The 18,047-nt window shown below is 49.4% G+C and overlaps 1 protein-coding gene across 1 annotated transcript in view; it reads left to right on the top strand.

The window, feature by feature from the left end:
* The first annotated feature begins 6,959 nt into the window (after positions 1 to 6,959).
* Positions 6,960 to 18,047, top strand: part of ncf4 (neutrophil cytosolic factor 4) — a 42,794-nt gene continuing 31,706 nt past the window's right edge. Inside the window, exons 1-3 of the mRNA XM_080217378.1 lie at positions 6,960 to 7,198; positions 7,626 to 7,710; positions 9,771 to 9,924. Of these exons, the coding sequence (XP_080073504.1) occupies positions 7,173 to 7,198; positions 7,626 to 7,710; positions 9,771 to 9,924 (265 nt within the window). The 5' untranslated portion in view covers positions 6,960 to 7,172. The remainder of the gene's footprint in view (positions 7,199 to 7,625; positions 7,711 to 9,770; positions 9,925 to 18,047) is intronic.

Below are 18,047 nucleotides of genomic sequence, written 5' to 3'. Positions count from 1 at the left end.
TTGGACGATACTTGACATTCAGCCAAACAGCCTCTTCTCTGCCTCGTTCTCAACATTTCCATATCTAATAAAGAAAAAGGTGACAAAAAAAACAACATTTTTTTAATATCTAGATAAGTTTTCTCCGGGATTGCAGTGTCGCGGATCGTCGATCCGTGGAGAGGCCAGGCCCAATCCTCACTCCTAGTTGGAGTAAGGCCGCATCTGTGGTGTGGCTTACAAAGAAAAGCTTACAGGGACGGCACGGTGCTTAGCACTGCTGCCTCACAGTGCCAGGGACCCGGGTTCGATTCCAGCTTTGTCAGTGTGGAGTTTGCATGTTCTCCCGTGTCTATGTGGGTTTCCTCCGGATGCCCCAGTTTCCTCTCACAGTCCGAAAGACGTGCTGGTTAGGTGGATAGGCCATGCTAAATTCTCCCTCAGTGTCCAAAGATGTGTAGGATAGTGAGATTGGCTATGCTCACTTGTTCCTTGGTGTCCAAAGATGTGCAGGTTAGGTGGATTGGCCAAGGTAAATTGCCCCAAAGTATCCAAAGATGTGCAGGATAGGGTGAATTGGCCACGCTAAATTGCCCCTTAATATCCAAAGATGCACAGGATAGATGATTTGGCAATGTTAAATTACCCCTTGTGTCCAAAGACATGTAGATTAGAGTGGACTGGCCATGCTAAATTGCTCCTTAGTATTCAAAGATATGTAGGTTAGATGGATTGGCCATGCTAAATTGCCCCTTAGTGTCCAAAGATGTGCAGGTTAGGTGGATTGGCCATGCTAAATTGCCCCTTAGTGTCCAAAGATGTGCAGGTTAGGTGGATTGGCCATGCTAAATTACCCCTTAGTATTCAAAGATATGTAGGTTAAATGAATTAGCCATGCTAAATTGCCCCTTAGTATCCAAAGACATGTAGGTTAGATGGATTGGCCATGCTAAATTGCCCCTTAGTATTCAAAGATATGTAGGTTAAATGAATTAGCCATGCTAAATCGCCCCTTAGTATCCAAAGACATGTAGGTTAGATGGATTGGCCATGCTAAATTGCCCCTTAGTGTCCAAAGATGTGCAGGTTAGGTGGATTGGCCATGCTAAATTACCCCTTAGTGTCCAAAGATGTGCAGGCTAGTGGATTGGCCATGCTAAATTGCCCTTTAGTGTCAGGGGGATTAGCAGGATAAATACGTGGGGTTACGGGGATAGGGCCTGGGAGGGACTGCTATCAGTGCAGGCTCAATGGGCCAAATGGCCTCCTCATGCACTGTACGGATTCTATGATTCTAAGAGGGACAAAAGTTCCTTTGATGACACTTCACTTCCTCTGATTCGAATTAACTACCAGAAATTACTGGCATTAATCAACTCAGTAAGAAACCTCACACCATCAGGTTAAAGTACAACAGGTTTATTTGCTAGTAAACCCACAAGCTTTCGGAAACGCTGTCCCTTTGTCAGATGTGTGGGAAGTTCCTGAGGATGGAATTTTCTGATCTCCAGAGATTAAGAGGTGGTTAAATCTTAACACAGATTGACAGAACTGGCCAATCTTTTGCCTTGCTACAAACTCAATGATACTCTAATTCTTTGAGTGCTAATCGAATAGTGACAGCAGGTAGGACTGATTATGATTTAATTTGATTTATTATTGTCACATGTACTGAGATAGAACATAGAACACTACAACTTCACGCTGCAGATGCAGTGAAAATTATTGTTACTTGCACACTACACAGACAAAGCATGCCGTTCATTGAGTACATAGGAGGGAAGGAAAGGAGGGGGTGCAGAAAATAGCTTAAAGTTTATCTATTATTATCACGAGTAGGCTTACATTAACACTGCGATGAAGTTGCTGTGAAAATCCCCCACACTCCGGCACCTGTTCGGGTACACTGAGGGAGAATTTAGCATGGCCAATGCATCTAACCAGCACAGTCTTTCAGACTGTGGGAGGAAACCAGAGCACCCGGAGGAAACCCACGCAAACACGGGGAGAACATGCAGACTCCACACAGACAGTGACCCAAGCTGGGAATCAAACCCTGGTCCCTAGCACTATGAGGCATCAGTGCTAACCACTGTGCCACCGTGCTGAATGTAGTGATACAGTCATAGCTAGGGTGTAGAGAAAGATCAATTGAATATAAGGTAGGTCCATTCAAAAGTCTGATGGTAGCAGCGAAGAAGCTGTCCTTGAGTCGGTTGGTGCGTGACCTTAGACTTTTGTATCTTTTTCCCGACGGAAGGTGGAAGAGAGAATGTCCGGGGTGCGTGGGGTCCTTGATTATGCCGGCTGCTTTTCCGAGGCAGCGGGAAGTGTAGACAGAGTCAATGGATGGGAGGCTGGTTTGCGTGATGGACTGGGCTACATTCACAACCAAAGTTTATTTATTTATTAGTATCCTAAGTAGGCTTACATTAGCATTGCAATGATGTTACTGTGAAAATCCCCTAGTTGCCACACTCTAGCACCTGTTCAGGTACACTGGGTGGTCCAGTGGCACAGTGGTTAGCACTATTGCCTCACAGTCCCAGGGACACGGGTTCGATTCGCGGCTTGGGTCACTGTCTGTGCGGAATCTGCACATTCCCCCCGTGTCTGCGTGGGTTTTCCCTAGGCGCTCCGGTTTCCTCCCACAGTCCAATGATGTGTGGGTTAGGTGGATTGGCCATGCTAAATTGTCCCTTAGTGTCAGGGGAACTAGCTAGCATAACGACAAGGGGTTATGGGGATAGGGCCTGGGTGGAACTGTAGGCGGTGCAGACTCAGTGGGCTGTAGGATTCTATAATTCTATGATTTAGCACAGCCAGTACATCTAACCAGCAAGTCTTTTGGACTGTGGGAGGAAACCGGAGCTCCCAGAGGAAACCCACGCAGACACGGGGAGAACGTGCAGACTCCGCACAGACAGTGACCTGAGCTGGGAATCGAACCCAGGTCCCTGGTGCTGTGAGGCAGCAGTGCTAACCACTGCTGAATTTATTGTTACTCATTCCTTTAGATTAGCAGCCAGTGTAATAAAAACATTTTTGCACCAACTGAAGGTGATTCAGAGTTTTTGGGGAATTTTCCTTCCCAAAGCTCTACAGCCTCACGCAAATAGTTCAGCAAGCCCATAAAAACCCCCACTAGATTTCATTTCTCAAAGGATACGATTGAAAGGTAAGGACGTCACATTAAACTGGCCTTGAACCTTGGCCAAACCACAAAGATATCAACTGTCTGGAAACAGAGATATACAAGGATAAGGTCAGAATTGAGTAGGCGTGCACTTACGGAACAGGACTGACAAGCTGCATCTAGTCATCACTTGAGAGAACGAAGGGGCAATTTACCATAACCAATCCACCCAACCCGCACATCTTTAGACACTAAGGGGCAATATAGCATGGCCAATTCGCAAAACCCTCACATCTTTGGACATAAAAGGGCAAAGGACATCATACAAACCAGCCTCTCATCCATTGATTCTGTCCACACTTCCTGCTGCCTCGGTAAAGCAGCCGCATTAATCAAGGACCCCACGCACCCCGGACATTCTCTCTTCCACCTTCTTCCTTCGGGAAAAAGATACAAAAGTCTGAGATCGTGTATCAACCGACTCAGGAACAGCTTCTTCCCTGCTGCCGTCAGACTTTTGAATGAACCTACTTTGCATTAAGTTGACTTCTCTCTACACCCCAGCTATGACTGTAACACTACATTCTGCACTCTCTCCTTTCCTTCTCTATGAACAGTATGCTTTGTCTGTATAGTGCGCAAGAAACAGTACTTTTCACTGTACACTAATACATGTGACAATAATAAATCAAATCAAATTTAGCATGGTCAATCCAACTAAAATGTACATGTTTGGACTCTAAGGGGCAATTTAAAGTTTATTTATTTATTTGTGTCACAAGTAAGTTTACATTAACACAGCAATGAAGTTACTTTGAAAACCCCCTAGTCGCCACACTCCAGCTCCTGTTTGGATACACGGAGAGAAGATTTAGCATGACCAATTCAGCTAACTAGCACGTCTTTTAGTCTGTGGGAGGAAACTGGAGCACCCGGAGGAAACCCACACAGACATGGGGAGAATGTGCAGACACCACACAAACAATGACCCAAGACAGGGATCGAACCTGAGGCAGCAGTGCTCGCCACTGTGCCATGGTGCTGCCAGATTGGTCATGCTAAATTGCCCCTTAGTGTCTAAAAATGTGCAGGTTAGGTGAATAGGCCATGCTAAATTGCCCCTTAGTGTAAGGGGGTTTGCAGGGTAAATGCGTAGGGTTACAGGGATAAGACCCGGGTGGGATTGTTGTCAGTACACCTTCAAAAGAAGTGGACAAGTGGCGGGTAACTATAGGCTGGTTAGCTTAACTCCTGGAGTAGGGAAAATTCTTGAACCTATCATCAAGGAAGAAATAGTGAGACATTTGGATATAAATTGTCCCATTGGCAAGACGCAGTGTGGGTTCATGAAGGGCGGGTCATGTTTGACTAATTTAGTGGAATTCATTGAGAACATTACATACGCGGTGGTCAATGGGGAACCTGTGGATGTGGTGTACCTGGATTTCCAGAAGGCATTTGACAAGGTGCCGCACCAAAGACTGCTACATAAGATAAAGGTGCACAGTGTTACGGGTAAATGTATTAACATGGATAGAGGATTGGTTTACTAACAGAAAGCAAAGAGTGGGGGTAAATGGATGTTTTTCTGGTTGGCGATCAGTGACTAGTGGTGTGCCTCAGGGATCAGTATTGGGGCTCCAATTGTTTACGACTGACATCGATAATTTGGAGTTGGGGACCAAGTGTAGTGTGTCAAAATTCGCAGATGACACGAAGATAAGTGGCAGAGCAAAGTGTGCAGAGGATGCTGAAAGTCTGCAAAGGGATATAGATAGTCTAAGTGAGCGGGTGAGCGTCTGGCAAATGGAGTACAATGTTGGTAAACGTGAGTTCATCCATTTTGGCAGGAATAACAGCAAATGGACTATTATATAAATGGCAAAAAATTGCAACATGCTGCTGTGCAGAGGGACCTGGGTGTCCTTGTGCATGAATCACAAAAAGTCGATTTGCAGATGCAGCAGGTAATTAAGAAGGCAAATGGAATTTTGTCCTTAATTGCTAAAGGGATGGAGTTTAAAAACAGCAAAGTTTTGTTGCATCTGTATAAGGTACTGGTGAGGCCACATCTGGAGTTACTGTGTACAGTTTTGGTCTCCTTACTTGAGAAAGGATATACTGGCACTGGAGAGGGTGCAGAGGAGATTCACTAGGTTGATTCCGGAGTTGAGAGGGTTGGCTTATGAGGAGAGATTGAGTAGACTGGTGCTATACTCATTGGAATTCAGAAGAATGAGGGGAGATCTTATAGAAACACATAAGACTATGAAGGGAATAGATAAGGTAGAAGCAGGGAAGTTGTTTCCACTGGCAGGTGAAACTAAAATTAGGTGGCATAGCCTCAAAATAAGGGGAAGCAGATTTAGGACTGAGTTGAGGAGGAACTTCTTCACCCAAAGGGTTGTGAATCTGTGGAATTCCCTGCCCGGTGAAGCTGTTGAGGCTACCTCATTGAATGTTTTTAAGGCAAGGATAGATGGATTTTTGGACAGTAAAGGAATTAAGGGTTATGGTGAGCGGGCGGATAAGTGGAGCTGAGTCCACAAAAAGATCAACCATGATCTTATTGAATGGCGGAGCAGGCTCGAGGGGCCAGATGGCCTACTCCTGCTCCTAGTCCTTATGATGGGTTGAATGGCCTCTTCTGCACTGTAGGGATTCTAGAGTTCTATTATATTGTTTCCTCTTGTGGAAGAATCTAGAAGTGGTGGGGAGGGGGCAAGTTACTGTTTCAACATATGGGATTGCTTATTTAAGTTGGAGATGGGAAGAGGCAGAGGTTTTGGATATTTTTAAGGCTGAAGTGTTGACTAACAAGGGGGTAAAAGGTTATCGGGTTTGGTGAAAGGTTCGGGGGTCGAGGGGAAATGTGGAGTTGTGGTTACAATCATAGAATCCCTACAGTACAGAAGGAGGCCATTCAGCCCATTGGGTCTGCGCCGATCACGATCCCATCCAGGCCCTATCCCCGTAGCCCCTCATATTTACCCTGTTAATCAACCTAACCCGCACATCTTTGGACCGTGGGAGATGAAACCCACGCAGACACGTGGAGAATGTGCAGTCTCCACACAGACAGTGGGGCGGCACAGTGGTTAGCACTGCTGCTCCACAGCTCCAGGGACCTGGGTTCGATTCCCGGCTTGGGTTCACTGTCTGTGTGGAGTTTGCACATCCTCCCCGTGTCTGCGTGGGTTTCCTCCGGGTGCTCCGGTTTCCTCCCACAGTCCGAAAGATGTGCGGGTTAGGCTGATTGGCCGTGCTAAAAATTGTCCTGCGATGTGTCGGTTAGAGGGATTAGTGGGTAAATATGTAGGGAAATGGTTGGGGGAGGGGTAGGGCCTGGGTGGGATTGCGGTCGGTGCAGATGGGCCGAACGGCCTCTTTCTGTGCCGTAGGATTTCTACGATTCTATCCCCGTTACAGTGAGCCGAGGCTGGAATCGAACCCGGGACCCTGGCGCCGTGGGGCAGCAGTGCCAACCGCCGTGCCGCCAGATCGGCAGCGATCCTACTGAGTGGGCGAGCACGGGGGCCGAATGGCCATCCTCCTACTAACCAACTCGTGCGAATCAAGGGCCTGGGAAGCTCTCGCCAGGCCACACACCCTTCAGGTAAGCGTGTTTCCCCTCCTTTCTGGAGTTACACCTGTGCCGGAGACACCTGTCAGCAACCCCACCCCGTAACTATCGGCCTTGTAGATTTACGGGATAACGCTGTCAAAATAAAAACCAGAACTTCCAGTCCGGGGAGGGGAGAGGGGGGGGTTAATAAAAGGCAGGTCAGATGATTGGAAAACTGGTTTCGGTCTTGACTGCAGCTGAGAAAATAGCGACTCTCTCTCTCTCTCTCTCTCGGTCTTTTGCGATCTGCTTTAAGTTTTTTGTTGCTATGTAGGAGTGGTCAGTTAGCGCCCTCCCTCCCTGCTCATTGAGCCGGGCACGCTTCCTCAAATCTAGTTTCGGTGCCCGCCACGGAGGCTTTGGTTAATCGGCCGCCTCTTTATTTCGTTTTCTTTCTCTCTCTCTCTCTCTCTCTGTCTCGGGCCTCCTGAGATGCAGCGGCAACTGAGGGAGGAGAGGTGAGGAGGAGGAGGAGGCTCTGGTTCCCACCGGGGTGACGGAAGGTTTTGGGGGGGGGTGGGGGGTATTGTGGAGGGGGGTGGGGGGGGGGGCGGTGTTGGTGTGGATTGAGCGGGAGGGCTGAGAAGCAGGGAGGTCTTGGGGGGGTGGGGGGGTGGTGGTATTGTGGGGGGGGCGGTGTTGGTGTGGATTGAACGGGAGGGCTGAGAAGCAGGGAGGTTTTGGGGGGGTGGGGGGTGGTGGTATTGTGGGGGGGGGGCGGTGTTGGTGTGGATTGAGCGGGAGGGCTGAGAAGCAGGGAGGTTTTGGGGGGGTGGGGGGTGGTGGTATTGTGGGGGGGGGCGGTGTTGGTGTGGATTGAACGGGAGGGCTGAGAAGCAGGGAGGTTTCGGGCGCCGGCTTAAGATTCCTCTTTCCCCGTTGCAGCGATTACGACCAGCTCCCTGACGATGTGCCGGTCTCTGCCCACGTTGCCGACACAGAGCCCACCAAAGGGTTCAACAGCCACTACGTGAGTATTCCGCCTCTTAAAGGGACAGCACCCACCCCCCCACCCCACCCCACCCTGCTCCCAGTACCCCCCCCCCCCCAACCAAAACCCCACCATCCCACCCCAACACTCACCCCCTCAACCCCCACCGTACCACTTGCTTCTTATTCGGCTGCTCTGAGCGACAGGTGCTTGGGCATGAGGCCAAGTTTCTGCCCAGTAGGATACCCCCCCCCCCCCCCCCCCCCCCCCCCCCCACCAAAGCAGTGGTGGTGGTGTCGACAGTGGTATTAAAATAAAAGCTAAAGTTTATTAATTGTTGTCACGAGTCAGCTGCATTGAAGTTACCGTGAAAAATCCCCCAGTCGCCGTAATCCGGCACCTGTTCTAGTTAAAGTTTATTAATTAGTGTTACAAGTAAGCCTACATTAACGCTGCATTGAAGTTACTGTGAAAATCCCTGGTCACTACACTCTGGCACCATCTCAAGTTAAAGTTTATTAATTAGTAAACTTACATTAACACTGCATTGAAGTTACTGTGAAAATCCCCTAGTCGCCACACTCTGGCGCCATCTCAAGTTAAAGTTTATTAATTAGTAAACTTACATTAACACTGCATTGAAGTTACTGTGAAAATCCCCTGGTCACTACACTCTGGCACCATCTCAAGTTAAAGTTTATTAATTAGTAGGCTTACATTAACACTGCATTGAAGTTACTGTGAAAATCCCCTCACTCTGGCGCCATTTCAAGTTAAAGTTTATTAATTAGAGTCACAAGTAAACTTACATTAACACTGCAATGAAGTTACTGTGAAAATCCCCCAGTCGACACACTCTGTGTTCGGGTACATTGAGGGAGAATTTTGAGGTAAAGTGCATTGTGAGGCAGCAGTTCTAACCACTGTGCTACCGGGCCATCCATTTCATGATCATCATTTAGACATTTCATAGAATCCTAGAATCCCTACAGTGCAGAAGGAGGCCATTCGGCCCATCGAGTCTGCATCGGTCACAATCCCACCCAGGCCCTATTCTCATAACCCCACCCTGTTAATCCCCTTACACTTGGGCCAATTTAGTATGGCCAATCCACCTAACCCACACATCTTTGGACTGTGGGAAGAAACCGGAGCACCCGGAGGAAACCCACGCAGAGACGGGGGAGAATGTGCAAACTCCACACAGACAGTGACCTGAGGCTGGAATTGAACCCGGGTCCCTGGTGCTGTGAGGCAGAAGTGCTAACCGCTGCGCCACCGGGCCGCCCCGTTTAGTAAGTATGCAGATGATACAAAATTAGGAGATATTGTTGCTGGAGTGGTAATCCAGAGACCCCAGGGTAATCCTCAGGGGATCCGGGATTCGAATCCTTCCACGACAGGTGGTGAAATTTAAAAACTTGATTTTAAAAATAAAATCTGGAATTAAAAATCTAAATGATGATGAAGTGGGCGACACGGCGGCGCAGTGGTTAGCACTGCTGCCTTACAGCGCCAGGGACCCGGGTTCGATTCCCAGCTTAGGCCACTGTTTGTGGGGAGTTTGCACATTCTCCCTGTGTCTGCGTGGGTTTCCTCCGGGTGCTCCGGTTTCCTCCTGCACTCCAAAGATGTGCGGGTTAGGTTGATTGGCCGTGCTAAATTGCCCCTTAGTGTTGGGGGGGGTTGTTAGCCGGGTAAAAATGTGGGGTTACAGGGATAGGGCCTGGGGTGGGATTGATGTCGGTGCAGACTCAATGGGCCGAATGGCCTCGTTCTGCACTGTGGGGTCTTCTGGCCGCACTCGCCTGAAGGTCAGATATTATAAATCACCCACCCCCACCCCCCAGGTCAACGGACATTTGCATGGTCCGTGTCGTGGCGGGCGAGATGACAAAATTCTATGTGACTCCAGGCCCACAGCAACATGGTTGACTCTTAACTGCCCCTGAAAAGGCTGTTAGAGACACTCAGTTCAAGGGCAATTAGGGATGGGCAGCAAATGCTGGCCCAGCCAGCGATACCCATGGGAGAAGGAAGGCCCTGGGATATATTCGGGATTCCCATTTCAATAACGTTGGCCTTTGTTCTTCCCTCAGGTCTTTGCAATTCAGGTGAAGCAGAAAGGTGGTGGCAAGTATTTCATATTCCGCCGCTACCGGCAGTTCTACAACCTTCACGTCAAACTTCAGGAGAAGTTCAGTCCGGAGAACCAGAAGAATATCCACACCTGTGAACTGCCTTCTCTCCCGGGTAAGCAGACACAGCACGGGCCTTGTTGGGCTGTCCCTAGCCTTGGTTTGTACCCGCTTAGACACCACTGAGCAGACTTGTAGAAGTTACCAGGACGTCTTCATTGACACCAAATTCCTGCACGTACTGACAGTCAAGGGTACAAGGGTGGCACGGTGGTTAGCACCGCTGCCTCACAGCGCTGGGGACCTGGGTTCGACTCTGGCCTCAGGTGACTGTGTGGAGTTTGCAAGTTCTCTCTACATGGGTTTCCTCCGAGTGCTCTGGTTTCCTCCCGCACTCTAAAGAGTTGTAGGTTAGGGTGGATTGGCCATGCTAAATTGTCCCTTAGTGTCCAAAGATGTGTAGGTTAGGTGGCTTGGCCGTGCTAAATTGCCCCCTGGCGTCCAAAGATGTGTAGGTTAGGTGGATTGGCCATGCTTAGTGTATAGGTTAGGGATGAGTGGGTAAATACATGGGGTAGATCATATATCATAGAACCCTACAGTACAGAAAGAGGCCCTTCAGCCCATTGAGTCTGCACTGACTGCAATCCCACCCAGGCCCTGCCCGCATATCCTTACATATTTTACCTACTAATCCCTCTAACCTACGCATCTCAGCAGACTAAGGGGCAATTTTTAGCACGGCCGAACAACCTACCCGCACATCTTTGGACTGTGGGAGGAAACCGGAACACCCAGAGGAAACCCACGTAGACACAAGGAGAATGTGCAAACTCCACACAGACAGTGACCCGAGCCGGGAATCGAACCCAGGTCCCTGGAGCTGTGAAGCAGCAGTGCTGACCACCGTGTTACCCACTATGTGGTACGGGGTAAAATTCTCTGCAGGACAGTCGGTGCAGACTCTATGGGCCGAATGGCCTCGTTCTGCCCTGCAGGGATTGGCCATGCTAACTTGTCCCTGAGTATCAAGGGGAATGTCGGACTGTGGGTGGCACGGTGGCACAGTGGTTGGCACTGCTGTTTCACAGCTCCAGGGACCTGGGTTCGATTCCCGCCTTGGGTCACTCTCTTGGGGAGTTTGTACATTCTCCTCATGTCTGCGTGGGTTTCCTCTGGGTGTTCCGGTTTCCTCCCACAGTCCAAAGATGTGCGGGTTAGGTTGATTGGCCGTGCTAAAATTGTCCCTTAGTGTCTTGAGATGCGTAGGTTAGAGGGATTAGTGGGTAAATGTATGGGGCTACGGGGGGGAGGTGGGGCCTGGGTGGGATTGTGGTTGGTGCAGACTCAATGGGCCAAATGGCCTCTTTCAGCACCGTAGGGATTCTATGATTAGCAGAATAAATATGTGGGGTTACAGAGATAGGGCCTGGGTGGGATTGTGGTTGGTGTAGACTTGATGGGCTGAATCGCCTTCTTCTGCACTGTAGGAACTCTGTGATTCTATACCTGGCTGCCACTGTGTGTGGATGGTGGAGGGAGTGCATGTTTGTGGATGGAGTGCTGACCAAGTGGGGCTGTTTCGTCCTGGGTAGATGTATTTGCCTGAGCTGTGTGCTGGGTCTGAGACAGTGTTGATTGGGAAGAGTGTCCGTGTTGGGAGAATATGCACCATCTAACTGCGATTGCAGAAGTATTTAATGAGACATTGCTGCCAGATGTTTGTAGCAGATTTACTCAGGGGAAGGCACTCGGTCAGCCATGAAATTCCCAGCAAAACCAGCCCTCCTCATTGCCCCAAAGGTCACGTCTACCATTTTGTTTCTCTCCAACCACTGCCCCCACGATTAAACACCTCAAACAAGCTGCGGAGACTTGGAGAACAAAGAACAGTATAGCACAGGCCATTCGGCCCACCAAGCCTGTGCCTGCAACATGACTTCTCTAAACTGCCTCTCCCCAGTCCTTACCCCTCTATTCCCTGCCTGGGTGGCACAGTGGTTAGCACTGCTGCCTCACCGCTCCGGGAACCCGGGTTCGATTCCCGGCTTGGGTCTGTGCGGAGTCTGTATGTTCTCCCAGTGTCTGTGTGGGTTTCGTCTGAGTGCTCCGGTTTCCTCCCACAGTCTGAAAGACGTGCTGGTTAGGCGTTACGTTCTCCCTCCGTGTAGCCGAACAGGTGCCAGAGTGCGGGGACTGGGAATTTTCGCAGTAAACCTAAACTGTTTGTGTCCTACCCAGTGAATAAACAAGACTGACTGTCCCACAACCCCCACGATGACGTGAAGCATTCGCGGAAATGCGCTGGGGGAGGGTTTGGCATTGAGCCAAAGTCTGGTCGCATCTTTGAGAAAAACCTCAACATCCTTTCACACGCGCGATAGGCAGAGGTTTTCCATTTTCCGGCTACGTGCCATCGCGGATGGGAAACGCAGAACTGTATCCTGAGCTCCTACCCTACAGACCCTGACTCCACGCCTCCCGCATGGAATTCACCCTCCCCTCACTGTCCCGCCCCACGGACCACCTTCACACCCGCCCTATAGAATCCCTCCCCTCCCCCCAGCTCCATCCCCGTGAATGCCTCCCCCCCCCACCCCGACTGCCCAGTGGCAAACCAACCCACTCCTTTCCCATGCCATACCTCCCCCACAGACTCTCTCAATGCCTGCCCGACAGAACCACACCCCACCCCCAGCACCTACCCCACGGACCTCCCCTCCCCGCCAGGCCTGCCTAAGGAAACTGTCCCTTGAACTCCGACATGGAGATTTCACTCCCTCTGCATCTGCCCTACAGATCCCCTTCTCAGCTGCAGAAACCACCACCTAAACTACACATCTTGGGACACTAAGGGACAATTTAGCATGGCCAATCCACCTAACCTGCACATCTTTGGACACTAAGCGGCAATTTAGCATGGCCAATCCACCTAACCTGCACATCTTTGGACACTAAGGGACAAGTTAGCATGGCCAATCCACCTAACCTGCACATCTTTGGACACTAAGCAGCAATTTAGCATGGCCAATCCATCTAACCCGCACATCTTTGGACACTAAGGGGCAATTTAGCATGGCCAATCCATCTAACCCGCACATCTTTGGACACTAAGGGGCAATTTAGCATGGCCAATCCACTTAAGCCAAACATCTTTGGATATTAAAGGGCAATTTAGCATGGCCAATCCACCCTAACCTGCACATCTTTGGACACTAAGGGGCAATTTAGCATGGCCAATCCACCTAACCTGCACATCTTTGGACTGTGGGAGGAAACCGGAGCACCCGGAGGAAACCCACGCAGACATGGGGAGAATGTGCAGCCTTCGCACAGATGGTGACCCAAGCCGGGAATCGAACCCTGGTCCCTGGCGCTGTGAGGCAGCAGTGCTAATCACGGTGCCACTGTGTGCTAACTAGTTTGGATTTTGATTGTTTCAGCTAAACAATGCCACTGTTACCCAAATCCCTTAAGAAACTAGGGAAGAATTTTCCAGAAATATTCCTACATTGGCGACAGTGGGGGGAGGGGGGTAAATTTTCCAATGATGCTTTCATGATCACCACGAGACTTTCAACTCCAAGTTCTTATTGAACTCAAAATCCACCATCTGCCGTGGTGAGATTCGAACCCTGGTCCCCAGAACATTAACCTGGGATTACTAATGCAGTGACAATACCAATACGCCATTATCATAGAATCAAAGAACCCTACAGTTCAGAAAGAGGCCCTTTGGCCCATCAAGTCTGCACTGACCACAATCCCACCCAGGCTCTAGCCCCATATCCCAACATATTTTACCCACTAACCCTCTAACCTACGCATCCTGGGACACTAAGGGGCAATTTTAGCATGGCCAATTAACCTAACCCTCACATCTTTGGACTGTGGGAGGCCGGAGGAAACCCACGCAGACACGAGAAGAACATGCAGGCTCCACACAGACAGTGACCCGAGCTGGGAATCGAACCCAGGTCCCTGGAGCTGTGAAGCAGCAGTGCTGACCACTGTCCTACTGTGCCGCCCTCACCATGACCTCAAAACCACCCAATCCCCACCTCCCTGCCCCAACCCCCAACATGCTCTCACGGTCACCGGTAACACTCCCTCTCCACAGTCAATGTGTCCCTTATTTTATAGAATAGAATAGAAATCATACAGTACAGAAAGAGGCCGTTCAGCCCATCGAGTCTGCACCGACCACAATCCCATCCAAGCCCTACCCCCATATCCATACATATTTTCCTCACTAATCCTCTAACCTACGCTTCTACAGTCAATGGCCAATCAACCTAACCCGCACATCTTTGGACTGTGGGAGGAAACCGGAGCACCCGGAGGAAACCCACGCAGACACAGGGAGGATGTGCAAACTCCACACAGACAGTGACCTGAGCCGGGAATCGAACCCAGGTCCCTGGAGCTGTGAAGCAGCAGTGCTAACCACTGTGCCACCGTGCCACCCTAAATTCCACGAGAGTCAGTCATCCTGAGGGCCAGAACCCCGATGGTCTCCGTCCTTGGTCTCTGAAGATGGTGTGAACATAATGATAAAAATATGGCGCAGTGTTGAGTTGTCCAGGGCCCTGCCTCAAGGTTTGTCCCCATCAGGGCGAAAGGTTCCCTTTCCCACGTCCATCTCCACTCAGTGAATCTATCTCCTTTCTCAGTGTTTAATCCACTAGATGGCAATCTAATACATAAATGGAAAACTACAAGTTCTAAATGAATCAATCTTCAAATTGGTCGCCCCCTCAGTTCATTATTCTCTCTTTTGGACCTGTGCAGAATTCTATTCCATCTTGTTTCATTAGTTTCATGTTTGGATTGCATTCCCTGCTTCCCTGTTCTCCCACCTCTGCAGAATTCCTCCCCACATTTCCCTCACTTTGAGATCATAGGATCATCGAATCCCTACAGTGCAGGAGGAGGCCATTCGGCCCATCGAGTCTGTACCGACCGCAATCCCACTCAGGTCCTATTCCCACACATTTACCCAGCTAATCACCCTGGCACTAAGGGCAATTTAGCACGGTCAATGCACCTAACCTGCACATTTTTGGATTGTGGGAGAAAACGGGAGCACCCGGAGGAAATCCACGCAGACACGGGGAGAATGTGCAAACTCCTCACAGACAGTGACCCAAGCTGGGAATTAAACCCGGGTCCCTGGTGCTGTGAGACAGCAGTGCCAACCACTGTGCCCACCATGTAACTTTGATTGGAGAAAGAGCATGGTGTGCTGGTAACGCAGGTGCCCAGGTGAACGTTCTGGGGGATTGGGTTCAAATCTCTCCACAGCAGTGGTGAAACTAACACTAATTGTCATTTGGGGCAGCATGGTGGTTACCACTGCTGCCTCACAGCATCACGGGGTCGATTCTGGCCTTGGGTCCCTGTCTGTGTGGAGCCTGCACGTTCTCCCCGTGTCTGCATGGGCTTCGTCCGGGTGCTCCGGTTTCCTCCCACAGTCCAAAGATGTGCAGGTTAGGTGGATTGGCCACGCCAAATTGCCTGTTAGTGGCCAAAACTGTGCAGATTAGATGGATCAGCAATGGTAAATGCGTGTGGTTACGAGGATAGGGCAGGGGAGAGGGTCTGGGTGAGATAGTCTGTCGGAGAATCAGCGCAAACCCGATGGGCCAAATGGCCTCTTCTGCACTGAGGGATTTTATGAATTGATTTGATTTATTATTATCACATGTATTGGAATAGAGTGAAAAGAATTGTTTCTTGTGCGCTATACAGACAACGCATATTGTTCATAGAATCCATAGGGGAGAAGAAAAGGAGGGGGTGCAGGATATAGTGCTGCAGTTACAGATAGGGTGTAGAGAAAAATCAGCTTAACAAAAAGTTCATTCATTCAAAAGTCTGATGGCAGCGTGGAGGAAGCTGCTGTTGACCTCAGACTTTTATATCTTCTTCGTGATTAAAGAAAGTGGAAGAAAGTATGCCCAGTGTGCGTGGGGTTCTTAATGATGCTGGCTGCTTTTCCGAGCCAGCGGGAAGTGTAGGTGGAGTCGATGGATGGGAGGCTGGTTTGCGTGATGGATTGGGCTACGTTCACAACACTTCATTGTTTCTTGCGGTCTTGGGCAGAGCAGGAGCCCATCCCAAGCTGTGATACATCTGGAAAGGACACTTTTTATGGTGCGTCTATAAAAATTTGTGGGAGTCGTAGTGGACATGCCAAATTTCCTTAGCCTCCCTGAGAATGTAGAGGTGTTGGTGGGCTTTCTTAACTATAGCGTCAGCGTGGAGGTACCAAGAGAGGTTGTGGGAGATCGGGACACTTAGAAACATGAAGCTCTCGACCATTTCCACTTCATCCCCATTGATGTAGACAAGGGTACGTTCTCCTTTACACTTGCTGAAGTTGATGACTATCTCCTTCGTTTTGTTGACATTGAGGGAGAGATTATTGTGGTCGCACCAGATTCTCTATCTCTTTCCTGTTCTCTCTCCTGTCATTGTTTGAGATCTGACCCAATACGGTGGTGTCATCAGCAAACTTGATAATGCAGTTGGAGGGGAATTTGGCCACACAGTCATAGGTGTACAACATCTAAGATATAGGAGCAGAATTAGGCCATTCGGCCCATCGAGTCCATCTCTGCCATTCGATCATGGCTGGTATGCTCCTCATCCCCATTTTCCTGTCTTCTCCCCATAACCCTTCAACCCATTACCAATTAAAAATCTGTCTAACTCCTTCTTAAATTTACTCACTGTCCCAGCACCCACAGCACTTTGGGGTAGCGAATTCCACACATTCACAATCCTTTGGGAGAAGTAGTTCTGATTATCTTCATGTGAAACTTGTTAAACTGGATTAGAGCATCCAGTTCCTTGAGGAAGGATTTGACGGCATTAGAGAGAGCACAGAGAGGTTGAACGAGAATGGGTATCGGGGATAAGGAACTTTGGATCCGTGGATAGATTGGAGGAGTTGAGAGCACCCTCTTTGGGGAAGGGAAGGCTGACAGGAGATTTGATGGACGTGTTCAAAATTACAATGGATCTGGACAGAGTCGATCAAAAACTATTTTGACTGAGGGAAACCAAGAACAAGAGGGTGCGCAGATTTAAGCTGATTAAGGAACAGGGAGAAAAATTTTCCACACAGCGAGTGGTTATGAGCTGGGATGCACTGCCTGAATAGAAAGGTATTCACACAGAGGATGGTGAAAGGGTGGAGTCTGCACATTCTCCCCATGTCTGCGTGGGTTTCTATCGGGGGCTCCGATTTCCTCCCACAATCTGAAAGACGTGCTGGTTAGGGTGCATTGGCCGTGCTAAATTCTCCCTCAGTGTGACCCGAACAGGTGCCAGAGTGTGGCGACTGGGGGATTTTCATAGAATCCCTACAGTACAGAACCATACCATTCGGCCCATCGAGTCTGTACCAATCACAATCCCCACACAAGCCCTATAACCTGCAAACCTCTTTGACCCTGCCAATCCCCCTGACACCAGGGTTAATTTAGCACGGCCAATCCACCTACCGGGAGTGTGGAGACGAGGGAATGTTCACAATAACTTCATTGCAGTATTAATGTAAGTCTATTTGTGACACTAATTTAACTTTAAACTTTAGCCCGCACGTCTTTGGAGTGTGGGAGGAGCACACGGAGGAAACCCACTCAGACACGGGGAGAACGTGCAGACTCCGCACAGGCAGTGACCCGAGGCTGGAATTGAACCCAGGTCCACTGGCACTGTGAGGCAGCAGTGCTGTCGTGCTGCCGTTTGCACAGTAACTTCATTGCAGTGTTAACGTAAGCCTACTTGCGACTAATAAACAAACTTTTTTACTTAATACTTCATCCAAAGGACAGCATTGTCAACACAGAATATGTGCTTCAGGCAAAATGAGTGCCCTTTGCAGAAAGGTTGAGTCAGATACTGTACTGGTTATTGTGACTGTGACACAATATGATTTGTTATGTCTGGGGCACGCTGTCTCAGAGACACATTCAGTAATAACTCTGAAAAAGAAACTTGGTGAAGTAATTTTCTTTCTTGTTCATTGACAGGACATGGGCATCTTTGGCAGTCATGATGTAGAGATGCCGGCATTGGCAATATCATTGGCTGGGCCAGCATTTATTGCCCATCCCTTGTTGCCCGAGGTCTTGGAACTCTGGTGGAGGCAGGTTCAACTGGGGCATTCAAGAGGGCATTATTTGAACTCCTCAGAATAGTGTGCAAGTCTTCCCCTGCTCCCTGTCA

This window comes from Carcharhinus amblyrhynchos, chromosome 35, assembly GCF_965287045.1.
Source record: "Carcharhinus amblyrhynchos chromosome 35, sCarAmb.v2.hapA, whole genome shotgun sequence".
Lineage (NCBI taxonomy): Eukaryota > Metazoa > Chordata > Chondrichthyes > Carcharhiniformes > Carcharhinidae > Carcharhinus > Carcharhinus amblyrhynchos.
This window is presented reverse-complemented; position numbering and strand designations above follow the sequence as displayed.